This window comes from Phyllobates terribilis, unplaced genomic scaffold (assembly GCF_046119375.1).
Source record: "Phyllobates terribilis strain yellow unplaced genomic scaffold, ASM4611937v1 Scaffold_13__5_contigs__length_258822181, whole genome shotgun sequence".
Lineage (NCBI taxonomy): Eukaryota > Metazoa > Chordata > Amphibia > Anura > Dendrobatidae > Phyllobates > Phyllobates terribilis.
The window spans coordinates 31,845,859-31,873,654 of NW_027362773.1; the positions used below are offsets into that span (position 1 = coordinate 31,845,859).

General features: G+C 44.2%; 1 protein-coding gene across 4 annotated transcripts in view; it reads right to left on the bottom strand.

Annotated features, from left to right (window-relative positions):
* The window catches only part of LOC141173701 (3'-5' RNA helicase YTHDC2-like), a 123,787-nt gene that overhangs the window by 49,715 nt on the left and 46,276 nt on the right, over nucleotides 1–27,796 (bottom strand). For all 4 annotated transcript variants that reach the window (XM_073658055.1, XM_073658052.1, XM_073658054.1 and 1 more), the window contains 8 exons: nucleotides 22,819–22,884; nucleotides 14,317–14,495; nucleotides 10,095–10,191; nucleotides 9,471–9,558; nucleotides 9,301–9,381; nucleotides 7,898–7,980; nucleotides 6,071–6,176; nucleotides 4,907–5,026 (listed from right to left, as the gene is read on the bottom strand). In XM_073658055.1, the coding sequence (XP_073514156.1) occupies nucleotides 4,907–5,026; nucleotides 6,071–6,176; nucleotides 7,898–7,980; nucleotides 9,301–9,381; nucleotides 9,471–9,558; nucleotides 10,095–10,191; nucleotides 14,317–14,495; nucleotides 22,819–22,884 (820 nt within the window). The remainder of the gene's footprint in view (nucleotides 1–4,906; nucleotides 5,027–6,070; nucleotides 6,177–7,897; nucleotides 7,981–9,300; nucleotides 9,382–9,470; nucleotides 9,559–10,094; nucleotides 10,192–14,316; nucleotides 14,496–22,818; nucleotides 22,885–27,796) is intronic.

The following is a 27,796-nucleotide window of genomic DNA, read 5'->3' on the forward strand; positions in this document are numbered from 1 at the left end:
TGATGAACATGGGAGTAGGAGGAGCCTATATACTGGAGGGGCCGGTCGTCATTTTCCAATCTGAGGTGACTATCCTATGGGGCTCCGCCTACCCACGAAGTAGAGAATCTGTGTCTCCCTTCCTTCCCTTCTGCTGCTGAAAGAGGCCTATAGGATTCTGGAAGCAATGGATCCTTACCCGGTGTGGGTATCACTATGATAACTGCTTCCCTCATTGAGAGTGGCAGAATGCTTTCCTTGGCTGCCTCCTGGAAGGTGCACAGCAATTGAGGTAGTAATATATCCCCAAATTTCTTGTATATTTCCATAGGGAACCCGTCCAACCCTGGTGATTTATTATTGGCCATTGAAGCTGTGGCCATTTGTAACTCCTCTAATTGCAGGGGACTATTTAAGTATTTTTATCTGCTTCAGAGATAGCTGGAAGATCAATCCCCTCCAAATAAGTCAGGATTTGTTCTCTGCTAAACCCTGTTTGGTTCTGTATAAGTCCGGATAAAATTCTCTGAAAGTATTTGATATTTGATCTGGCTGATTAACCATTGCACCTTCCTTATTTTTTAAAGCGCCTATAAAGGATGTCCCTATTTGAGCCCTTGCAATCATAGCCAGTAAATGCCCTGCCTTTTTCCCTTCTTCATAAAAATGTGTTTGGGAGAATAGTCGCTTATTCTTGGCCTTCTCCCTAATGTGTGTGGAGTATGCCTCCTGGGCCTCTTTCCAGGTCATTAGGTCCTCCTCTGTACCTGATTGGACAAATTTATTTTCCGTGAGTCTAACCCTGTCTTGCAAGAATTCCCCAAATTGGTTAGTTTTAGTCTTGGACCTATTGATAGCTTGTATCAGGACCCCCCTCAGACAGGCCTTCATAGCGTCCCATAGTGAGTTCTGCATCACAGAGCCGTTATTTTCTATAAAATAGTTTTGAAGAGCTGATGTAATCAAATTTATGTCTATTGTTTGCAACCAAAAGGGATTCATGGACCATCTAGTAAGGGTAGCTTCCAATCTGGGCAAAAGGCATAGGCTCATCATCAGGGGTGAGTGGTCCGACAGTACTCTAGGTAAATATTCCACCCTTTCCACTAAAGGGAGAATGTGTTCTGTTCCCAGTACTAAATCTATGCGGGAGAGGGTGTTATGTGATTTAGAGTAGCAGGAGAATTGTTGTGTTTTGGGATATTTAAGACGCTATATATCAGTCAAGGATAACTCTGACAGGAGCTCACCAAACTTAGTTATGGGGGTAGCCTCTGTAGCTGTGTCTGATCTAAATCTATCCCAGTATGGGTGTACAATATTGTTAAAATCTCCCATGCATAGCACAGGGACCCCCGGTACTTTGTCTATGAGTGACGCAATTTCCTTCATAATGATATTATTATAGGGAGGGGGAATGTAGACTGCCACTAGTAATAATTATTTAGTGAATATTCTACAATGAATCTGCCCTCCTCATCCGCCTTAGCAGATATCAATTCAAAAGGGATAGATCTATGTACTAAAATATTGACGCCCCTCGAGTAACTTGAAAAGGTAGAATGAAAACTATGGCTGATCCATGAACGCTTCAGGGCCGCTATATTACTTTTTTCTAGATGCGTTTCCTGCAGACTTACCACTGCTGGTGAATTTCCCCGTATATATTCCATGACAGCCGTCCTCTTTAAGGGGTCTCCCAACCCTCTCAAGTTCCAAGAAAGGAATTTTACTTGGTTAGCCATTAGGATATAACGCATAGGGGATGGACAGCATACGTATGACAAGCGTTAACATAACTCCAGTTCCCAAATACAAGGCTATGATAATACCCCCTTTTCCATACAAGATCACTGTAATCCATAGAGGTGTCAGAACTGCGCAGCACAATCTATAAACATACAACTTACAAAGACATACAAACAGAAAAATACCGATCCATCCAGAAAAACCGGATGGATGGGGCTACCAGTCCAACTCGCATCCGCACATGAAGCAAGCAAGCAACCTACAAAAAGAGAAAAATAAACGTTTCTTGGGAGCCTGCCATTTTAGGATAATAGATAGAATATCCATTTTCCACTGGGCCGTGGGTTACTTGGTAAGAATTATGACTCCAACAGTCAATCAGATATCTTCTGATGGCACATGACTTAAGTTATACATCTTCATTCAGCGTTGTGAGTTCTGACGAAGTTGCTGTTCATTTAGATCAAGCCAGTGGAGTGCTTCCTTAGGATTTTCAAAAAAAGAGGTCGCTCCCAGGGCGGTCACTCTGAGTTTCACCGGGTAAAGAATGGAATATGGTATTTGTAGCTGGCGTAGCCGGCGTTTCACATCCACAAATTGTGCCCTGCGTTTTGACACTTCAATGGCGTAGTCAGGGAAAAAGGACACCTTTTGGCCGTTGACGGAGATGTCCCCTTTATCACGAGCTGCCTTAAGGATGCTGTCACGGTCCTTATAGTGGAGCAGCTTCATTAAGACTGGTCGCGGAGGGGCTCCGGGTAACAGCCGAGTAGGAACTCTGTGCGCCCTTTCCACAGCAAATAGAGGGGTCAGGTGTTCTGCCCCAAACAGAGAGAGCAGCCATTTCTCAAAATACTCAGTAGGGTTGTTGCTCTCGGTTTTTTCAGGGATGCCAATCACCCTTATATTATTCCGCCTGAGTCTGTTCTCCAGATCGTCAGTTTTAGCTAGCAATGCCAGGATCTGTTGGTCATGTCTGCGATAGTCACTGATAATTTGGGGCTGTTTGTCCTCCAAATCACTAATTCTCCCCTCAGCTGCTGTGGTGCGATCTGTTACTTTCTGCAGCCCCTGTCTCATATAGGAAAGTTCTTCCTTAATCTCACCCATTTGATTACTGAGGACATGACAGATCCATACTGTGTAACCACCATGAAAACATCCTTAATTGTAGGGTCTTCTGTCTGCTGGGTTGAGAGAGTGCTGAAGGGGTTAATCTCTGGCCGAAGTGGGCTATCTGAGGTGTCAGTATTATCTGTATTGTCACATTCTCCTGAAAGAGCAGAGAAGTGATTAGCCATCTCCCTCATCTGTTTCTGCACTGTATTACTCAAGGGGGCTGCTCTGTTTGTCCTAGCATAACTCGCTAGTTTAACTGCAGCGTTCATGGAAGTAGACTTGCCTGGTGCATCTAGGGATGTGGAAAGCTTCGGCTTCTCGGCGCCATCTTGAGACTGTCTTTCTGCTCCAGCAGTTACCTCACGGTGCCTTTTGCCTGCTTTCCCAGCCATAAAAAAACTCCTCTGTTGTGCACTGATGGTTACAGGAGCTCAGAGGGAGATGTTATCTTTGGTTTTATTACTATTTAGGGCCCAGTGGAGACTTTTACAGGCTATTGCTCCCGGAGCTGATCTGTCCTGCGACCACTCACATGTCCAGCCAAGCCACGCCCCTTTTCAATAATTTTTACATATTTTGTATATTATTTTCACATAGGATACACTGAGACTGCTGTTAATACATCACATAGGAGACAAACTGCTGTATATATATCACATAAGAGACACTGAGACTCTGCTGTATACATCACATAGGAGACACAGACTGCTGTACATAAGTCACATAGGATACATTGAGACTGCTGTACACACCGTATTTTTCAGACTATAAGACGCATTTTTTTCCTCCAAAATTTTGGAGGAAAGTGGGGGTTTCTCTTATAGTCCAGATGTACATTATGGTTCTGGCTGTGGTGGGGGAGTGGTAACTGCAGCGGTGGAGGAGCGGGTCACAGGAGGCAGAGCCAGCTGCTGCAGCTAACCCTGTGCTCGCTTTTAAAGAATATAAATATAATAATAATAATCTTTTTATTTATATAGCGCCAACATATTCCGCAGCGCTTTACAATTCAGACAATTTACATACGGCACTGTCCCCATTGGGGCTCACAATCTACATTCCCTATCAGTATGTGGGAGGAAACCGGAGAACCCGGGGGAAACCCACACAAACACGGGGAGAACATACAAACTCCTTGCAGATGTTGTCCTTGGTGGGATTTGAACCCAGGACCCCAGCGCTGCAAGGCAGCAGTGCTGAATATTCACTGCTCCCCAAGCCCATGGGCGTGGGGAGCAGTGAATATACATTTTCTTTAACAGTGGGCACACTTGACCGCCAGCCGCTGCAGGAAGCTGTGCCGGGTATTAAAAAGAATGAATATTCACTGCTCCCTATGCTCATGGGTATGGGGAGCAGTGAATATTCAGGCAGCTGATTTTGAAATGCGAGAACGCATTGCGGTGACGTCATGTCCTGCTTACACGCTGAGATCAGCTGCTGGCAGAAGAACAGGACGCAGCTCTGGGGGGTGCCATGTATACCAGGATGAGGGGGCCATGCATACCAGGATGGGGGTGGGATGGAGGCCATGTATACCAGGATGGGGATGGGATGGAGGCCATGTATACCAGAATGGGGATGAGGGGGCCATGCATACCAGGGTGGGGATGAGGGGGCCGTGTATTCCTGGTTTGGGGGGGAAGACATGCATACCTGGACTGGGGGGCATATATACCTGGACTGGGGGCCATGTATACCACTTTTTGCGTCATTTTTTTTCTATTTTCCTCCTCTAAAACCTACGTGTGTCTTATTGTCCAAAAAATACGGTAGATTGCATAGGAAACACTGAGACTGCTGTTTGTACATCACATAGGAGACACTGAGACTGCTGTACAAACAACACATGGGAGACACTGAGACTGTTTTATACACATCACAAAGTAGACACTGAGACTTGGCTGTATACATGCGGGGCCAGCAACTCTATATCACTGATCTATCACTGGCTGCCATTCGATAGAAGAAGGATTATTATTATGATACTCTGGCATTATGAGAAATAGTCTATATAAGGGCACAATATTACAATCTACCTACATCATATTTTACTCACCTTTAGCATCTGCACTGCACTGCAAACAATTAAAGCTGGTGGTGGCTCGGGAGCTTTCATTAAGAAATCAGCGATCGGACAGTTTATTGGTGCCAGCAATTTTGTATGCAAGCAAAGCTCCTTTGAATAAAAAAAAAATGTAGATAGTTTGACTGACCTAATATAGAAAACCAATTCAAAGTATTTGACACCATTTTACAGAATAATCGATATGTTCTACATTAAAACAGAGCAGCAATTTATATGACCCACTTTGTATTCAGTTACTCTGTGTTGTTACCCAGAGCTGCATTCACAATTCAGCTTCTCATTGTCATCAATAACCGTAAACAAGCTTGTTAACAAACATTCCTAACAGACTAGCTAAGCCTTGATAATGCAGTTGCAGATCTAGTTTCTTCAGATACCTATAAGGGTATGATTCCATGAAGAAATTCTGTTGCGGAGAATGCAGCAATGAACTTCACAGCTGTTCACTCCATAGAATGTGCATAAGATCTGTACAAATGTCATACACAACGCTGGTACTGTAAACCACAGCTGGAAAACCGGACGAAAAATCATCTGCGTTTGCACCTATGGCAGCATATCCTAAAGGTCCTGGTGTAACAACTATGGCCCCGATTCATTAAGACTTGTGTTTGTGCAGGAATAAAATGCGCCAAATTCATTAAGAGACGTATGCCACTTCATGGAACCGGAGTAATATTTCTGGCGTATAAAACGCCAGCACTTTTACTGATTTTAACGGGAGAGTGTAGGAACGCCATATCCCGCCCCGGCTCTGTCTGCTTCATATTGACGTAAAAATGCTAAAAGTCACTAAACTTGTTGCGCAAGACTTTTACGACTTTTCACAGCGATTTATGCCCATGTTCTGGCATAAATGCTTTGATGAATCAGGGCCTATATTTCCCAGACTGCAATAAATCACTGAGCAAGCTCAGTTCAGACACTGAGAAGGCTGGGAGATTTAGGATTTTCAGCATTGAAGCCTGCAGTACTACAAATGCTTCTCAGAAATATACTACAGGAGTCAAGATGGACCAAAAGTACACCATTGTGTTTGCAAAGTTACAACATATTTAGGCAGACTCCTTCTACATGAAAACTGTAGTGTTTTATTAGAACATGTATCCATGACTCGTGTACAGTGACTCTTACGTGAAGCGGCATGCGCAGTAGTTCAGGGCTCTGGAACTCCAACATGTTCTGAAAACGAAGTCTGCTGAACAGGCGGAAACTGACTCCAGGACGGCAGCGACCAGCCCTGAAACACATTGGATGACAAAACTGATCAGAGCACATAGTAGCAAACTTATGATTTACAGCCTGATCAAGCTGTAATCTATCACAGAAGAGGAAGCATACAACAGATTCTAACCCTATATATCACATATACAATCCTTAACTCCGCAGGCTTGTCTGACATTCACAGCTGCCTTGGGTATAAACGGGTCAATTGATTTTTATACATTCTCACATGTACGAAAAGAGATTACCTTCCATGTCTAGCAGCAGGGAATAGGGGGCACGTGATCACATAATGGATAGATATACAACGGTCCTTTAACTATAATCAGTCCCAGCTACAGGCTGGGTTTCTATGGAGAACCATAATAGCAGACACATATAGCCATTCCATGTGTCATAGCAACCCATTGGCACACATCACAGGGGTTATGATGGGCACATGGAATGGTGTGTGCTCCCCAAGTCATGCGCTTTAAATGCCTCTGTCATACATTGACAGCGGCATTCATATGGTTAACAGCAGCGGGCAGAGACTGGCTTGCCCAACGGCTATTAAACGCAGATCCTGACTAAATGACACAGTCACTATCTGCCGGGCATGCGGAGGGGCTCAGCCATTTTGGGGTGCATAAGTCTCTACAATCATTTTTTATTTCATTTTATGGGAGGTAAAATTAACAAAAATGTCAATTTTGCTTTAGTTACATATTTGGCTTTTTTTTGTGGTGTTCACCTTGTGGAATGAGTAATGAAATATTTTTATTGTACTGGTCCTTATGGATACAGTGATACCAGATATGTATTTTTTTAGGTTTTTGATTTTTATTAAAATAAATGATTTTTTAAATCTAAATATTATTATCTTTTACTTTTTTCTTTCAACAATTAAAACATTTTTAAATGTTTTATAGTCCCACAAGTAGACTTGAACACATGATTGTACGGATAATGTTGTTGCATTGTACTACAAAAGGTAGTACACAGCATTATCCATCCTGTCAAGTGTTACACTGACAGCCTGCCTCTGGGATGGCCTATTAGGCTTTGATCTATGGTAGACATGGAGGCCATTGTTGGGTCTCTGGTTGCCATAGCAACCATCAATCTGCCACTGTCACACCCTTCACTTGCTGGGGTCGTTTTGACTGCAGCAAGTAAAGAATTGGGGCTGCAAACACTGGTAACACTCAATTTCCTCAGCTACATCTCTGCTAGGCAGAGTTAACCCCAGGATCACAATCCCTGTGTGAATAATCATTGCCTTGGCAGTGCAGCAATGAGAACTAGTTAATAATGATTTATACATGACTTAATGGAATATTTGGAGACAGGAAGAGTTTTCTTTAAGAATTCTGACCCCACATGCAGTTTTGTTTTCACTTTCTTTTTATTAAGAATAAGAAAAAAAAACTAACAAGGGGTTTTCCAGGATCAGAATATGGATGGCTTATTATTATATAGCAGCGGTGAAGGTACTGAAGTGTTGTCTTATTAATGTAAATGGGACAATGCTACAATTCCCTGCACCTCTGCTAACAAGTAGATGGCTTGCAGGTAAACAGAGGTTTATAAGCGGAGTAGGCTGCAATGCTCATACCAGTGACACTGCCCTTTAAACAGGTGATTGGTGATAGGCCAAAAATATTATGATCCTGGAAAACTCCTATAAATTAATGGTCTTTTTCAACCCTGCTAAGCAGGATTCGAGATTCTATCCACCTGTACAGAATAAAATACCTTCCTTTCCTTTGAATAGCACTGGCTTTAGAAATCCAAACCATTTTAAGCATTGTCACATGGTTTAGAGCATCATAAGATTTCTGAAAAACAAAGATAAATAATCAGGAACACTAGTATTTCTCACTAGTAGGATAAGAGTCCACCTATATGGTTTCACACGTTTCTTCAGTGAGTACTTAGTCACGTATCTGTCTAAGCTTTTCTAGAACTAGGATTCATTTATTGAAATAAGTAACTTAAAGAAAAAGGTTAATTATTTAATGGGAAATCAAGAATCATTTTATTGTGTGTACTAATCTACAAATGTAATTTCCTGAGCTTGTGTTTAAAGGCTATAGGACAGCTGTCCCTGGGTAGCGGGGCCAAGAGCGTTGTCCGTGGGTAGAGGGGGATAAGAGAGCTGTGCCATACCCCTGAGTCCAAGATGGACTGCTCCCTATGCCAAGTACTGGCTGTGTCTGCTCCAATTCAAAAATATTGGCCATCTTAGACGCAACTTATATATAATGCTTTCAGTTTGGAAGACATTGATTATATGACTGTGTCGATGTAGAATGCAGCCAGTGCTTAGTAGAGGGGGTGGTGGCAGCAAAGGTGGTGGCTGCCGTCTTAGATTTTGAGCTCCGGCGCACATTTCACACTGCTTCGACAGGCTCTTCACTATTCCCGTATGGAGAGATGATCGGTGCAGTGTTGAAGTGTGTCCTGGCCTCACGGGCAGCATAGAATGACATGGTGGGCCGAATTCTTGAGTTTGACACCCATGATCTACATGCAGCTAGTGAGGCAAGAGAGGAGAGGATGGCGAGTAAAATATCTACCACTGCTTGAATAGAGATCCATGCTCACATTCCTCCAACACATCCCACCTATGTACATCGGTGGCAGAATATGTTGTGTTTACAATAGTGGTCTCTACAGTCATACGGTCGGTCTACCAATTAATTTTTAGATCTGAGGAATTTACACCATTTTCCCTTGGAATAAGAAGCTCCTCTGATCACTTCTGCTGACAAGTGCAGCATCAATATACAAAGCAACGCTGGGTCATACTGTTCCACATTTTATTAGAGACCAAGATACATAGAGAGGAGAGTCTGTAAAATTAGGGTCTCAACTGAAAGAGGTTACCTTGTCGTTGGTAAATGGGCATACACACTTTGATCAAAATGTGGACCAAGTAACTCACGTTTTTTGCGTGTGTAGCAATAGTGGAGTTCATGCTTCTGATGTACAGTGTGTATTAGTGCATATTAATGAATATACAAACAAACACAATGAGAGAATGGTGCTGTTAACATTAAAAGTTGTAGCACAATACAAAGCAATCCTGATACACTGTGCTCACCACTGTATGATAATATGACTCTCGTAATACAATTTCTCCCAGCAATGCTTACCTCCTTCACTTTTCCAGAGTCAATCACAAACACAACATCATTTACTGTAATGCTGGTTTCTGCAATGTTGGTTGACAGTATCTACAAAACATACAAATAATGAAAGTTCCCACTACTGTAGGTTTCACACTTTCAAGCCATATGTTATATCCATGTAATCTTCAACGTACAATTTTACGAACACCAACTGGCGGGTTCTTCAAAACCTTCTTCTGGTCAGTAGTTTGCATGTTTGAGTGCAGCATGAATATTTGATACCTATAAAAAGCATAAAACCTGACCTGTAACCAGTCTGTATTATTTATCTCTCGTCACATGAGCTAGTAGAGAAGGTGCAAATCAATTTAAAGGATCAAGTCCAGGGTCCACGTGAGTAACCTATGGCCGCCAGGCAGTAGCCCTCCTACCTGCAGCTCTTCTTTTGATTAGTCAGCCTGCACCAACATCACAAATGCGTCATACTGCAACAATGACGTCTTGCCAGGCCAACTAATCAAAAGAAGATACAAGGATACTATCAGGTAAGATGCAGTTTTCAGGGCTCCCACCCAGGATCCACAGATTATTGCTGTGGTTGCTGGACCAGGTCCTGCCAGTCAATTTGCACCATCTCTACTACATATCATTTATATATCAAGCTCAATAATAAAATGGTATCCACTCATATTCCATGATACAATTTAATGTCCTGGACAGCCTATTTAATCTGATAATGTTATCCCAGGAACATTTAAGGTTTTTGCATTATTACTGTCTATATTGCCTGACAATGTAAAACAGGAAACATCATTTACCTGTGAGAGTTTTCAGAAAACCTCTTGTCATCGTACAAGATACGATCTCGTAGTCCTACTATTTCATCATACCCTGGGAGAAATATTAGTACAGCCCCTAAAAAACAGAAATTAGCTAATCAACCGATAATAAAATTAAGAAAAATTAAGCATTTTAATACAGAAGAATTCAAATACTATTGCCCCACAACCCCTTAGATAGTTCAGGGATTACAAATTAGATGCAACCATTACATCCTCACTGTCACTGATCTGAACGGACTTTAGCTTAGATATGTCAAATTTCCAGAAAATCTCTGATCAATGGCAAAGGGGTATAAATTATCTAAAGACCATCATTCCTGGAATTAGTTGTAGCCCAAGATCAAATAAATAATGTGAATCTATCACCCACAAGGAGCACCACTCCAGCGTTTTGTTTTTTTTTAATTTTACCACTGGAGTTGTGATTCTAATCTAAGGCCCCTGCACAGCTTCATACTTACCTGCCGCCGTCTTCATCTTTTTTCACCGCCGCTTCTGTCGTTCTCCGGCGGTTTTGTGACCTGCTGGATCGCTCCAGTGTTTCATTGAGTGAGCCGGAGGACAAAACTCAATACAAGTCTATGATAGCTTTGTTCTGGCTCTCATAGACTTGCACTGAGAGCTTGTGACGTAACGTTTGACTTCCGGCCAGTCAGAACTTGCGGTCACAAGATGGCACCGTGGGATGGGAGCAGAGGAGAAAAAAGGTGAAGACGCTGGACAGTAAGTATAAGAGTAGGGGTAGGGACCTTAGATTAGAAGTGGGGGAAAAAAAGGAGTGGAGTTTTAAATGGACTCTCTCTCCATTTACACTCTTTCAATCTCTTCCATTGTTGTAAAATCATATATAGATTGTAAGGTTGCGAGCAGGGTCCTCACTCCTTCTGGTATCTGTTGATTTATGTGATTATTGTTATTCTGTAATGTCTTATATTGTCTGTACAAGTCCCCTCTAAAATGTAAAGTGCTGCGGAACATGTTGGCGCTATAGAAATAAAAATTATTATTATTATTATATTATTATATACAGTGGGGAAAATAAATATTTGATACACTGCCAAGTTTTCCCACCTACAAAGAATGGAGAGGTCTGTAATTTTTATCATAGGTTCACTTCAACTATTAGACAGAATCTAAAAATAAAAACCAGAAAATCACATTGCATGATTTTTAAATAATTAATTTGCACTTTATTGCATGAAATAAGAATTTGATCACCTACTAACCAGCAAGAATTCTGACTCTCATTGACCTGTTAGTTTTTCTTTAAGAAGCCCTCCTACTCTGCACTCATAACATGCATTAATCGCACCTGTTTGAACTCGTTACCTGTATAAAAAAAGACACCTGTCCACACACTCAATCACACTCCAAGCTCTCCACCATGGCCAAGACCAAAGAGCTGTCTAAGGACACCAGGAACAAAATTGTTTACCTGCACAAGGCTGAGATGGGCTACAAGACAATAGGCAGCAGCTTGGCGAGAAGGCAACAATTGTTGGCACAATTATTAGAAAATGGAAGAAACACAAGATGACTGTCAATCTACCTCGGTCTGGGGCTCCGTGTACGATCTCACCTCATGGGGTAAGGATGATCCTGAGAAAAGTCAGGAATCAGCCCAGAACTACATGGGAGGACCTCATCAATGACCTGAAGACAGCTGGAACCACAGTCTTAAACACTACCGATAGTAACACACTGCGCCGTCATGGATTAAAATCCTGCAGGGCATGCAAGGTCCCCCTGCTCACGCCAGCATATGTCCAGGCCCATTTGAAGTTCACCAATGACCATGTGGCTGATCCAGAGGAGGCATCGGAGAAGGTCATGTGCTCAGATGAGACCAAAATATAACTTTTTGTATTAACTCCACTCCCCGAGTTTGGAGGAAGAAGAAGGATGAGTACAACCCCAAGATTACCGTCCCAACCGTGAAGAATAGTGTGGAAAACATCATACTTTGGGGGTGCTTTTCTGCCAAGGGGACAGCACGACTGCACCGTATTGAAGGGAGGATGGATGGGGTCATGCATCACAAGATTTTGGCCTCCTTCCCTCAGTAAGAGCATCGAAGATGGGTTGTGGCTGGGTCTTCCAGCATAACAATGACCCAAAATACGCAGCCAGTGCAACTAAGGAATGGTTCCATAAGAAGCATTTCAAGGTCCGGAAGTGGCCTAGCCAGTCTCCAGACCTGAACCCAATAGAAGGGAGTTGAAACTCAAAGTTGCCCAGCGACAGCTCTGAATCTTTAAAGATCTATATGGAGTCGTGGGCCAAAATCCCTGCTGCAGTGTTTGCAAACTTGGTCAAGAACTACAGGAAACTTCTGACCTCTGTAATTGCAAACAAAGGTTTCTGTACCAAATATTAAAGGGAACCTGTCATGTATGTCCTAGCTACTATCTACACTGCCCCCATTGCTTTGTTAGTGATGCACGTGCAGGGAACAGAGGGTCATAGCGCATGCGCAGTGAAGCTGGTAACCTCACTGCGCACGTGCAGACCAGTGGCCGGATATGTAGAAATGCGCATGCGCCACATTAATAGCGCTTGCCGGGAGCAATATTCAAATACATGGGCAGTGCCAGGAGTGACTGAATGCGGCGCTGCCCCTGACCGAATAGCAGAATCACACCCCTATGACTGAAAACGAGTAGGTAGGATCTAGTACATAAAAGGTTATAAAATTATTATAATACCACCAATTTAAATGAAAAAAGCTTGTTAGTGCTGCACATTGCATCACTAACAAAGCAATGGGGGCAGTGTATATAGTAGATACGACATGACAGGTTCCCTATAAGTTCTGTTTTTCTATTGTATCTAATCCTTATTTCATGCAATAAAATGCTAATTAATTATGTAAAAATCATACAATGTGATTTTCTGGATTTTATTTTTAGATTCGGTCTCTCACAGTTGAAGTGTACCTATGATAAAAATTACAGACCTCTCCATTCTTTGTGGGAAAACTTGCAAAATCGGCAGTGTATCAAATACTTATTTTCCCCATTGTAGGTTTCCTGGATATTTCAAAAGAAAAAGCACTTTTTACTGCTTATACTGTTTGTAACAAAGTTAAAAGCTTTGCACACTTTTGTAACCATTTTATTGTTAACATAAGTTAGTAAAAAATAATCTTTGCAACAAGGAACCCTAAACCTAGTTATTTGCCTACCACTCCCATCCAGACTGATGCAACTCCATGGTAACAGACTACAAACAAACGCTTTGGAGTCTGATCCTGCTGTCATGCTCCCGTGCGTCTCTTCACTACTTCCCACTTCCTTACAATCGGTAAGAGAGCGAGAAATAGAGCACTATCATATCCTAAGATATGAGGAAAGATGCCAGATGTCAATAAAAGGCAAGAAGTGGATGTGCACTTCTTATCCACCATTAACTTACTAATATGAAGCCCGGATTCCTGAAATTCAGAGAATACTAATCCTGTGAAGACTATATACAAATGCAAGTCTCTATACAATACAGCTAAGATGGACCATCACTTTATTATGAGTCTCTGGGACTCTTAAAGATTTAGAGAACAATTGGAGTAGATTTACATCTTCCCTTCCTCCCTAATATTTCCTCGCACCAGTATACTACTGGCCACTTTGCTGTGAGAGGTGCAGAATGACGTGACCCTATTAACTTGAATGGGGCATGGTGCAGTTACTTGTAGATCTGAATGGCAAGAAGCAGCTGTGCAGAGAATGAATAGTACAGGGGACATTCAGTCCCCAAGATCGGGAAAGGTCACTATCCTTACAATGTGCCATATCTCAGTGAGATGGGAAAACCCTCAGACAACCCCTTCTCAATCCCTGTTTCCGGCTTGTAAAATAGTAACACATATTCTCACCTACAGTGCCATTCCAGCTGTGTTAGCAGTGCACTTATGTTACGAGATCCTTGCAGCCAATCAGTGCTGGCTTCCCTCTCCTCTCCTATCCTATAGATAAATCACACAAATCCGGAGGAAGGGAGAGCAACAAAATGTCTCACGATGCCGAGGAGAGACAATACCGACACCACTGGAACAGCACCGGCAAAGGAGGCGAGTATAGGTGTTATTATTTTACAAGGGAGGAACATAGCTATCGGAAAGGAGTTGTCCGAGTAATGGACAACCCCTTTAATGCAAACTAATCGTTGCTAAATTTAATTATATGCAATAAAATTGCTGTACCTGAGTCAGAATTTTGGCAGATATTATAAAGAATATGCATTATTAGGTCAAGGTCCACTTTTTCATCATCAAAACTGTAGTGGTAAGCTTTGAGAAGCTCTTGTTCCTCCGCAGTCAAGCTGCTGCTTTCGGTCTGCACCAGGGAACTCTCATCTAGACTGCCAGGCTCCAAGGTGGCGCTACACAAAGAGAAAAGGGACAGATTAACAATAATACAGAACAATGCATGTGGTGACATCCAGATCACTATCACCCACCAGGTTAAGATGCAATAAATCCGAGCTTCCCCACATATGCATGCTCACTATTATATTGCTATAGGTGGAAGAGATAACCGCTGTCAGAAACCTCCCAACTAGTTGGGACGCCATAAGCTGGATCCTCTTCTCACCTCAAAATTCAGCTTCTCCCATTATTATTATTATATCGCCATTTACTCCATGGTGCTTTACATGTGAAAAAGGGATATACATACAAAAATAATTACAATAATCTTGAACAAAACGTGACAGCGACTGGTACAGGAGAAGCGAGGACCCTGTCCGTGAGGGCTCACAGTCTACAAGGGATGGGGTACACATTATTGGTGGCATTTGATTACAAATTACCGAATCTGAATGGTCATCTTAACCCCTTTACCCACAAGGGTGGTTTGCACGTTAATGACTGGGCCAATTTTTACAATTCTGACCACTGTCACTTTATGAGGTAATTACTCTGGAAAGCTTCAACGGATCCCCCTGATTCTGAGATTGATTTTTCATGACATATTGTACTTCATGATAGTGGTAAAATTTCTTCGATATCACTTGCGTTTATTTGTGAAAAAAAGGAAATTTGGCGAAAATTTTGAAAATTTTGCAATTTTCAAAATTTGAATTTTTATGCCCTTAAATCAGAGAGATACGTCACACAAAATAGTTAATAAATAACATTTCCCACATGTCTACTTTACATCAGCACAATTTTGGAACCAAATTTTTTTTTTATTAGGGACCTATAAGGGTTCAAAGATGACCAGCGATTTCTCATTTTTCCAACAAAATTTAACAAAAAACATTTTTCTAGGGACCACATCACATTTGAAGTCACTTTGAGGGGTCTTTATGACAGAAAATACCCAAAAGTGACACCATTCTAAAAACTGCACCCTTCAAGGTGCTAACCACAAGAACTTTATTAACCCTTCAGGTGCTTCATAGGAATTTTTGGAATGTGGAAGAAAAAAATGAACATTTAACTTTTTTCACAAAAATGTTACTTTAGACCCAATTTTTTTATTTTCGTAGGGGTAACAGGAAAAAATGGACCCCAAAATTTGTTGTGCAATTTCCCCTGAGCATGCAGATACCCCATAAATGGGGAAAAACCACTGTTTGGGCGCACGGCAGAGTTCGGAAGGGAAGGAGCCACATTTGACTTTTTGATTGTAAAATTTGCTTGAATAATTAGCGGACGCCATGTTGCGTTTGGAGAGCCCCTGATGTGCCTAAACAGTGGAAATCCCCCACAAGTGACACCATTTTGGAAACTAGATCCCCCAGGAGAACTTATCTAGATGTGTAGTGAGCACCTTGAACCCCCAGGTGCTTCACAGAAGTTTAGAACACTGAGCCGTAAAAATAAAATTTTAACATTTTTGCAACAAAAATGTTTTTTCAGCCCCCAATTTTGCATTTTCATAAGGGTAACAGAAGAAATTGCACCATTCAGTCTGTTGTGCAATTTCTCCTGAGTAAGCAGATACCCCATATGTGGGGGAAAACCACTGCTTGGGCGCACGGCAGGGTTTGGAAGGGAAGGAGCGCCATTTGACTTTTTGAATGTAAAATTTACTTGAATACTTAGCGGATGTGCCTAAACAGTGGAAAAAACCCACAAGTGACACCATTTTGGAAACTAGACCCCTCAAGGAACTTATCTAGATGTGTAGTGAGCACCCTGAACCCCCAAGTGCTTTGCAGAAGTTTATAACATGGAGCCGTTTAAATAAAAAAAATCTAACTTTTTCCACAAAAATTATGTTTTAGCCCCAATTTTTTTTATTTTCACAAGGGTAAGAGGAGAAAATGGACCCCAATAACTGTTGTGCAATTTCTCCTGAGTAAGCCAATACCCCATATGTGGGGAAAATACAGTGTTTGGGTGCATGGCAGAGTTCAGAAGGGAAGGAGCATTGTGTGACTTTTTGAACGCAAAATTGGCTGGAATTGAGAGCGGACGCCATGTTGCGTTTGGAGAGCCCCTGATGTGCCTAAATAGTGGAAACCCCCCACAAGTGACCCCATTTTGGAAACTACACCCCTCAAGGATTTTATCAAGGGGTATAGTGAACATTTTGAACCCAGAGGTACGAAACAGAATTTGATAACATTAGGTCATCATACTGAATAACTTAGTCTTGAGCGCAAGTGCTCGCTACTTGAGTTTGCATCGGGTACTCAGGTATGCACCATGTATCGAAGGTGCTTGAGTGACATGCTCGATTACCCGCTCGCATGTTTCATGGTTATTAGACACCCAAAAAAAAACATGCGGGGATCGCTCGTGCATGGCAGGCAATCCCCGCGAGTTTTTTTTGGCCACGAAGCATATGGGGCGGAGACTCTAGCATGTCACTTGAGCACCAGCAATACTCAGTGCATACCCGAGCACCCGATGCAAACTCAAGTACCGAGCACTTGCGCTCAACACTAGTCGCCATATCGTCGTCGTCTTTTTTTTTTTTTACTTTTGAAAAAAATCCATAGCCCAACCCTAACCCTAGCACAGCCCTAACTACTTCAATCGCAGCATTGATGGGGTTAATGTGCCGGGAGCGGTGCGGGACCACTCCCTGCACATAGCACCGGGTGTCAGCTGTGACTATCAGCTGACACCCGGCGGCGATCGCCCCGCACTGCTTGTGTGCGGGCGCGATCGCCATATGACCTAATAATACGTCATTGGTCCAATAGGCCCAGGTCACCATGACGTACTATTAGGTCATACGTCAGAAAGGGGTTGTCCTTTTTAACCTTTTATTGTACCTTAGGATTTTAGAGGTCTAAAACAGGATTTTTGGTTACTCCCAGTAAAACCTGTTTCTCAGAGCCTTCATTGGGAGACACAGGAAACCATAGGTGTATGTTGTTGCCACTAAGAGGCTCACACTATGCACAAAAAAATGTAGCTCCTCCCCAGCAGTGTACACCCCACCGACTGGCATTAAGTTAGTGTACAAGCAGTAGACGCAACATTTAAAAGAGAAAAACACAAATGCGAACTGTAACCTTAAAAACAGTTAGTAAAGCTGTCAAACATTGGAGAGTGGTGTGTCCCCCAATGAAGGCTCCGAGAAACAGATTTTACGTGAGTAACCAAAAATCCTGTTTTCTCTATCGCTTTATTGAGGGACATAGGAAACCATGGGAGGTCCCAAAGCAGTCACTGGGGAGGGAAACCGCAGAAAACTCCACTCAGGTTGGAGAACTAACCTCTGCCGCCTGCAGGATTCTCCTACCTAGGCTGGCATATGCCAAAGCGTAGGTATGGACCCTGTAAAACTTGGCAAACGGAAGGCCTCTCCGCGCCCCTCAGAGATAACAAAGAGAGAGTCCGTTCTCCGGAAGGGGGCAGTCCTAGCAAGGTAAACCCGAACTGCCCTGACCAGGTCCAATCTATTCAGGGAGTGTTTCAGGGGGCGAGTCAGAGTTGGACAAAGGGAAGGGAGGACAATGTACTCATTGAGATGAAAGGTGGAAACCACCTTTGGAAGAAAAGAAGGCACCGGTCCCAAAACTACCTTGTCCTGATGGAGAACAAGGAAAGGAGAGCGACAATATAGAACTGCCAGCTCCGAAAAGCACCTTATGGAAGTGAAGGCCACAAGGAAAAACACCTTCCAAGTAAAAAAAGACAGATACTTCACATAGTGGTTCAAAGGGAGAACCTCTAATGGCCTCCAAAATTAGGTTCAGGTCCCAGGGATCGACTGCAGTTCAGTAAGTGGGCCACTCCCTGGAGCAAAGTTCTGACCTGCGGGCGAGAAGCCAAATTCTTCTGGAAGAGAATAGATAGCGCGGAGACCTGAGACCTTCAGAGAGCTGAGAGCAAGGCCTGCGTCAAGTCCTGTCTGAAGAAAAGCCATAATCGAAGAAAGGGAGTAAGTCATAGGCGCGGTGTGATTAGTCTAACACCAACGGAAAAAAGCTCTCCAAGTCCGGTAGTAGACTGGAGATGATGACTGCTTCCGAGCCCGGATTATCATTTGAATCACTCGTCCCGAAAACCCAGAAGCTCTCAGAACCACGGTTTCAACAGCAATGCTGTCAAATCGAGCGAGCGAGAATTCCGGTGGAAGATGGGGCCCTGGGAAACCAGATCTGGTGTGTCTGGAAGCTTCCAAGGAGAGTCTGCAAGAAGGTTGACGACCTCTGCATACCAGGACCTCCTGTGCCAATCCGGTGCTATCAGAATGACAGGCACCCTTTCTGCTTTGATCTTCTTTAGCAGCGTGGGAAGAATGTGAAGAGGCGGGAACAGGTAGGAGACAGTGAATTGCGACCAGGGAATCGCCAGTGTGCCAAGTCCCACCACGAGAGGGTAGCGGGACCTGGAGACGAACTGCGGAACCTTTCTGTTCAACCGAGACGCCATGAGATCTACATCTAGAGTGCCCTACCTCAGACACATCTGAAGAAAGACATCCTGATGTAGGGACCATTCTCCCGCCGCAAGACCCTCGCGACTGAGAAAGTCGGCGGCCCAATTCTCTATGTTCTGGATGTGTACTGCAGATGTTGCCAGAACCTTGTTCTCTGTCCAGAGAAGAATCTTGGAGACTTTGGTTAACGCCAAAGGACTCCGGGTCCCTCCTTAGTGGTTGACATATGCCACCGCTGTGCTATTGTCTGTCTGAACTCGGACCAGGAGGCCCCTGAGAAGATTCCGCCAGTGAAGAAGGGACAGAAGAATGGCCCTGATCTCAAAGATGTTGATTGGTAGGGAGGACTCATCCGGCGACCAACGTACCTGGACCATCAGGTTGTGGAAAACCACTCCCCACCCGAGGAGACTGGCATGCGCTGTCATCACTTTCAAGTGAATGGGAAGAAAGGATCAACCCTGAAGAATGAGCGGGGATGACAGCCACAAATTTAGGAATGCCCTGACCCAAGACAAGATCCGAACTGGACGGTCCAGAGAGAGAACAGATCTGTTCCACTGGGAAAGGATGGCTTGCTGAAGCGGTCTGGTGCAGAATAGTGAGATTGGAATTGCCTCGGCCGCCGCCACCATCCTTCCCAGGACCTCCATGGCAGAACAGAGAGATGGAGGCCAAGGGGCCTGAAGACAGTGAAACCCCCACCCCGTTGGAGGGCAGCTCTCTTCTCCTTGGGGAGGAAGAACCTTGCCTGAAGAGGGTTGAACAGCATGCCTAGGAATATAAATCTCTGAGTGGGGACAAGACAGGATTTTTCCCTGTTGACTATCCAGCCGAGCCAAGATAGGGTATTGAGAGTGATGGACACTTTCCTGGGAAGGGAAAAATTAGGAGCCATGATGAGGTGATCGTCAAGGCAAGGGATGACCACAAGGCCCCTGATCAATAGGAGGGCCATCACCGCTGCCATTATCTTTGTGAAGTCTCTTGGAGCGGTTGTGAGACTGAATGGCAGGGCAAAGAGCTGAAAGGGATCCTGTCGTACCGCAAAGCGCAGGAACTTCTTATGCCCTGAAAAGATAGGGACGTGGAGATAGGCGTCTTGGATGTCTCCCGAGCACAGGAACGCTCGTGACTCCATGGAAGCTCTTACTGAAAGAAGGGATTCCATTCTGAAATGGCAAAGACTAACCCTTCTATCAGTAATTTTAGATACAAGATGGGTCCAACCGACCCATCCTTCTTTGGAACTACAAAGAGGTTCGAATAAAAGCCTGTGAAACATTCCTGGAATGGAACAGGAACAATGACGCCTGATCTGAGGAGAGAGGCAATATCTACAAAAAACCCGGAACCAGAGAGGGATCCATTCCATTGGGGGATGGGATTCGAAGGAAAGATCTCAGGGCCACAAAATTAATTCTATTTGGTATCCTGAAGATACAACCTCTCTGACCCAGGCGTCCTCGACGGAGACGAGCCAAACAGGAGATAGCTGCCCAGCCTGGGAGAATCCCTGAGCGTCAGAGCGTCAAGTGAAGGAGAACCTGACAGGTCGATTCCTGGAGGATCTGCACTGAACATTGCGGGGACGCTAGGAAGGAAACCCTTTTTCTTTCCTGAGGTGCCTGATGCCTTCCCTGAAGGGAGGAATCTTCCATAGCCGAGAAGCGCCGAAAGGGTCGAATACTTACGCTACAGGGGCGGGCGCCGAGGTTTTTGCCTGAGAAAGCAGAGCGCTCGTAGCTCCAGTGGCCTCCTTTATAATCTGGTCCAACCTGGTTCCAAATAGTCGAGATCCCTAAAAAGGCAAATTGGTGAGGGACTTCTTGGAGGACAAGTCCGCCTGCCATGCCTTTAGCAAGATGGTTCTGCGTATGGCCACTATATTACTGGCCGCATGACCAGCGCAAGAGGCGGCGTCCAGGGAGGCAGAGACCAGATACTTTCCCGCATGAGAGATCTGGTTCACGAAATCAGCTATCTCATCAGGTTGTGTTCCAGCTAAGGATGCCTTGACGGAGTTGCTTAGCCCATGCAGAAATGGACCGACACCCATGTGGTGGCAAAGGCAGGCTATAATGTGTAGCCAGCTGCTTCAAAGGCAGATTTGGCGAACGACTCTATGAGTCTGCCATTGGAGTCCCTGAGGGATTCTCCATCCATAAGGGGCAGGATTGTGTTAGTGGACAACCTGGAAACTGGAAGATCCACCGTTGGGGAACTGGTCCAGTTTTCCATAAGGTCAGAGGCGAAGGGATACAGGATACCGCTTACCTCTCTGGAAGTGTCGTGTCAGATGTTCCCTTTTTCTGGAAAGAACCTCCTCAAATTCCTTATGTGGGGCAAAAACCCTATGGCTGGTTTAGAGTATCTGAAGGATGCTGCCTGTTCTGCGGGTTCCGTAGAAGAATCCTTGATGTGAAAAGTCTGATTCACCGCCACAATGAGGCTCTGAACCATGTCTCTCTCATTAAAATCAAGGTCAGAGTCCGGATATGAGTCGGCGTCGGAGACTATGTCCGAGTCCAGTTCAGCAGGTGAATCAGGGGAGGACGACGGGGGGAAGCTATCCATCGAGAGGTGCCAGGGGAAAACAGGGAGCAGGAGGAGGACCTGGATTGACTCTCCTGCCTAGTAATTTTAAGGCTATTGCAAGTGGACTTAGCCGATGGGTCCAGAGATCTGCTAGCAGATTTAGTGGAGGGAGAATAGGCAGCCGGTCTAGCACGGATACAAGGGACTGGGATACCTTAGCGAGATCCGCAATGTTCCTGTGCTGAGATAATCTTATAAATGTGCCCCTGCTGTGTACTGTGTAATGGCAGTGTCTTACCATGCACGGAACATAGTCTGATTATACCACAGCTCCTGTGCAGGGGGGAAGCAAAATAGAGGATAAAGGCAGGACAGCAGGGGATCGCAAATGATTCTTTTTGTGAGGTAAAACATTTCCCTTCCTGTTTTTAAACAATGTTTTCCTTCAAAGGAAGAATCCGCTGTGATCCTGTGCTGTAATGTCTGTATACTCTTTTGTGTCCTCCCCTGCCCAGGAGATGTGGTATAATCAGACTATGTTCCGTGCATGGTAAGACACAGCCATTACAAAGTACATAGCAGGGGCACATTTATAAGATTATCTCAGAACAGGATCATTTTATTTAATAACATCGAATTGTGGAAGTTATTATTATTCCAGGATCTATCGATTAAAATTAACTTTTGTTCGTGGGAAAACCCCTTTAAGTGCTTCTTCTCCAAAGCAGCTCCAGACTTTATTGATTGGCTGCAGTGGTGATATAATGCCCCCAACCCTTGTAACCACTGTAACCAATCACCGAGCTCAGTGTCTTGTTCTTGCTCGGGGATTGGCTGCAGCACTGCAGAAGTGGCTTCACTACTGCAACGTTCAACAAAGACTGGAGCAGCAATAGAGAGGCAGCGCTGCACCAGGATAAGCGAGTAGCAGATACTTTTGATATTTTAGACCACAGCAAACCTATGGTACAATACAATTTTAAAAGGCATAACCCCTTTAAAGCTCTGTAATCATTATGCCCTTCAAGGGCATGTCAATAGATTTTGTCTATTACTAAGGCTCCAAACAACGTTCAGTCTTTTCCTATGGAAAGGAAAGTTGCTAGGAAATTGGAGCATAAGAGATATTTGGCAATTTTCACACACTACATTATTTCCATAGTGAAACATTAGTGTCATCTGAAGTAATGCTGACAGTGGGACCCAGGCCTAAAGCAGGCCTACCCGGCATACAATTAACACAAGGAAAATTTAGCATTTTATTCAGTACAATTTATATTACTTGAGGAAAAAAATTAGAACTATTAAATCAGGTTTACCTGTATAATTCCAAGAGGTCAACGACTTCTGTCTGTCCAAAATGTCTCGCCCACTCCAGAGCCGTCCTATTGGAAACAAATTTGGAAATATTTTTGTTTAAAATGTAGAGGGATAATCTGATACAAGTGACCACCCTGAACTCGGTGCCTACATGTGAAGACACTGAGGTCATGTGTAGCTTTTACATCTTCTCAGTGCACTGCTGCTAATCGCAGGATGGAAAACTTTTTTTTTACTGTTCTTAACTGAAATCAACAAAATAAGCATCTAATGAATATGGCCACCTTAAAGAGGTTTTCCAAGAATACATGTTTTAAGTGATTAGGCCTGCAAAGGTTTAACATAAGCTATATAGTTTACTCGCCCACAGCTACTCCAGTGCTGCCTCCTAGTTGACAGGCTGCAGCATTGATGCCACAACTGCAGAACATGTGACACCTGCAGCCAATCACTGGGCTGAGCGGTGATGCAGAAGAAGTGGGTACACAGCTGGGGAGTACAATGAATCCCCCTACCCCTACAATGCAGGGGGTCAAATGTGCTATATTTGTGATGTCATTGTTGCAGCCTGTCAACAATCGGGAGGAGTGGTGAAGAGACAATTCTGGAGCAGCGATGCGGCAGTAAAACTTAGCTTGAGGTTTTTAACCTTTACAAGCCTTATATAAAAACCCCTTTTATAAGACTACCATTCATAAACCTATTAGCGCCTATTATGAAAGAAAAATAACCCTCTAAACAACAATCCACAATTTCAGCAAATTAAGGTTACTAATGCAGGATATAATTGTCTCTTAAAGAGCAAATGATGCATCAGTTAGGATAGAAGGCTTATGTCAAGTGTCCTACAACCACAATCAGTGAGGATAGACGGCTGATGTCACGTGTCCTACAGCCACAATCAGTGAGGATAGACGGCTTATGTCACGTGTCCTACAGCCACAATCAGTGAGGATAGACGGCTTATGTCACGTGTCCTACAACCACAATCAGTGAGGATAGACGGCTTATGTCACGTGTCCTACAGCCACAATCAGTGAGGATAGACGGCTTATGTCACGTGTCCTACAGCCACAATCAGTGAGGATAGATGGCTTATGTCACGTGTCCTACAGCCATAATCAGTGAGGATAGATGGCTTATGTCACGTGTCCTACAGCCATAATCAGTTAGGATAGACGGCTTATGTCACGTGTCCTACAGCCACAATCAGTGAGGATAGATGGCTTATGTCACGTGTCCTACAGCCATAATCAGTTAGGATAGACGGCTGATGTCACGTGTCCTACAGCCACAATCAGTGAGGATAGACGGCTTATGTCACGTGTCCTACAGCCACAATCAGTGAGGATAGACGGCTTATGTCACGTGTCCTACAGCCGCAATCAGTGAGGATAGACGGCTTATGTCACGTGTCCTACAGCCACAATCAGTGAGGATAGATGGCTTATGTCACGTGTCCTACAGCCACAATCAGTGAGGATAGATGGCTTATGTCACGTGTCCTACAGCCACAATCAGTGAGGATAGACGGCTTATGTCACGTGTCCTACAGCCACAATCAGTGAGGATAGAAGGCTTATGTCACGTGTCCTACAGCCACAATCAATGAAGATAGATGGCTTATGTCACGTGTCCTACAACCACAATCAGTGAGGATAGACGGCTTATGTCACGTATCCTACAGCCACAATCAGTGAGAATAGATGGCTTATGTCATGTGTCCTTCAGTCACAATCAGTGAGCATAGACAGTGTATGTCATGTGTCCTACAACCACAATCAGTGAGGATAGACGGCTTATGTCATGTGTCCTACAACCACAATCAGTGAGGATAGACGGCTTATGTCACGTGTCCTACAGCCACAATCAGTGAGGATAGACGGCTTATGTCACGTGTCCTACAACCACAATCAGTGAGGATAGACGGCTTATGTCACGTGTCCTATAGCCACAATCAGTGAGGATAGAAGGCTTATGTCACGTGTCCTACAGCCACAATCAGTGAGGATAGACGGCTTATGTCACGTGTCCTACAACCACAGTGAGGATAGACGGCTTATGTCACGTGTCCTACAACCACAATCAATGAGGATAGACTGCTTATGTCACGTGTCCTACAAGCACAATCAGTGGAGATAGACGGCTTATGTCACGTGTCCTACAAGCACAATCAGTGGAGATAGACGGCTTATGTCACGTGTCCTACAACCACAATCAGTGAGGATAGATGGCTTATGTCATGTGTCCTACAGCCACAATCAGTGAGGATAGATGGCTTATGTCATGTGTCCTACAGCCACAATCAGTGAGGATAGACGGCTTATGTCATGTGTCCTACAGCCACAATCAGTGAGGATAGACAGCTTATGTCACGCGTCCTACAACCACAATCAGTGAGGATAGACGGCTTATGTCACGTGTCCTACAGCCACAATCAGTGAGGATAGATGGCTTATGTCACGTGTCCTACAACCACAATCAATGAGGATAGACGGCTTATGTCACGTGTCCTACAGCCACAATCAGTGAGGATAGACGGCTTATGTCACGTGTCCTACAACCACAAACAGTGAGGATAGACGGCTTATGTCACGTGTCCTACAGCCACAATCAGTTAGGATAGATGGCTTATGTCATGTGTCCTACAGCCACAATCAGTGAGGATAGAAGGTTTATGTCACGTGTCCTACAGCCACAATCAATGAGGATAGATGGCTTATGTCACGTGTCCTACAACCACAATCAGTGAGTATAGATGGCTTATGTCACGTGTCCTACAACCACAATCAGTGAGGATAGATGGCTTATGTCACGTGTCCTACAACCACAATCAGTGAGAATAGATGGCTTATGACATGTGTCCTTCAGTCACAATCAGTGAGCATAGACAGTGTATGTCATGTTTCCTACAACCACAATCAGTGAGGATAGACTGCTTATGTCACGTGTCCTACAGCCACAATCAGTGAGGATAGACGGCTTATGTCACGTGTCCTACAACCACAATCAGTGAGGATAGACGGCTTATGTCACGTGTCCTACAGCCACAATCAGTGAGGATAGAAGGCTTATGTCAAGTGTCCTACAGCCACAATTAGTGAGGATAGACGGCTTATGTCACGTGTCCTACAGCCACAATCAGTGAGGATAGACGGCTTATGTCACGTGTCCTACAGAAACAATCAGTGAGGATAGACGGCTTATGTCACGTGTCCTACAGCCACAATCAGTGAGGATAGACAGTGTATGTCACGTGTCTACAGCCACAATCAGTGAGGATAGATGGCTTATGTCACGTGTCCTACAGCCACAATCAGTGAGGATAGACAGTGTATGTCACGTGTCTACAGCCACAATCAGTGAGGATAGACGGCTTATGTCACGTGTCCTACAGAAACAATCAGTGAGGATAGACGGCTTATGTCACGTGTCCTACAGCCACAATCAGTGAGGATAGACGGCTTATGTCACGTGTCTACAGCCACAATCAGTGAGGATAGACGGCTTATGTCACGTGTCCTACAGACACAATTAGTGAGGATAGACGGCTTATGTCACGTGTCCTACATCCACAATCAGTGAGGATAGACGGCTTATGTCACGTGTCCTACAACCACAATCAGTGAGGATAGACGGCTTAGGTCATCTGTCCTACAACTACAATCAGTGAGGATAGATGGCTTATGCCACGCGTCCTACAACTACAATCAGTGAGGATAGATGGCTTATGTCACGTGTCCTACAACCACAATCAGTGATGATAGATGGCTTATATCACGTGTCCTACAGCCACAATCAGTGAGCATAGACAGTGTATGTCACGTGTCCTACAACCACAATCAGTGAGGATAGACGGCTTATGTCACGTGTCCTACAGCCACAATCAGTTAAGATAGATGGCTTATGTCATGTGTCCTACAGCCACAATCAGTGAGGATAGAAGGCTTATGTCACGTGTCCTACAGCCACAATCAATGAGGATAGATGGCTTATGTCACGTGTCCTACAACCACAATCAGTGAGGATAGACGGCTTATGTCACGTATCCTACAGCCACAATCAGTGAGAATAGATGGCTTATGTCATGTGTCCTTCAGTCACAATCAGTGAGCATAGACAGTGTATGTCATGTGTCCTACAACCACAATCAGTGAGGATAGACGGCTTATGTCACGTGTCCTACAACCACAATCAGTGAGGATAGACGGCTTATGTCACGTGTCCTACAGCCACAATCAGTGAGGATAGACGGCTTATGTCACGTGTCCTACAACCACAATCAGTGAGGATAGAAGGCTTATGTCACGTGTCCTACAGCCACAATCAGTGAGGATAGACGGCTTATGTCACGTGTCCTACAGCCACAATCAGTGAGGATAGACGGCTTATGTCACGTGTCCTACAGCCACAATCAGTGAGGATAGACGGCTTATGTCACGTGTCCTACAGCCACAATCAGTGAGGATAGACGGCTTATGTCACGTGTCCTACAGCCACAATCAGTGAGGATAGACGGCTTATGTCACGTGTCCTACAACCACAATCAGTGAGGATAGACAGCTTATGTCACGTGTCCTACAACCACAATCAGTGAGGATAGACAGTGTATGTCACGTGTCCTACAGCCACAATCAGTGAGAATAGATGGCTTATGTCATGTGTCCTTCAATCACAATCAGTGAGCATAGACAGTGTATGTCATGTGTCCTACAACCACAATCAGTGAGGATAGACTGCTTATGTCACGTGTCCTACAGCCACAATCAGTGAGGATAGACGGCTTATGTCACGTGTCCTACAACCACAATCAATGAGGATAGACTGCTTATGTCACGTGTCCTACAAGCACAATCAGTGGAGACAGACGGCTTATGTCACGTGTCCTACAGCCACAATCAATGAGGATAGACGGCTTATGTCACGTGTCCTACAGCCACAATCAGTGAGGATAGATGGCTTATGTCACGTGTCCTA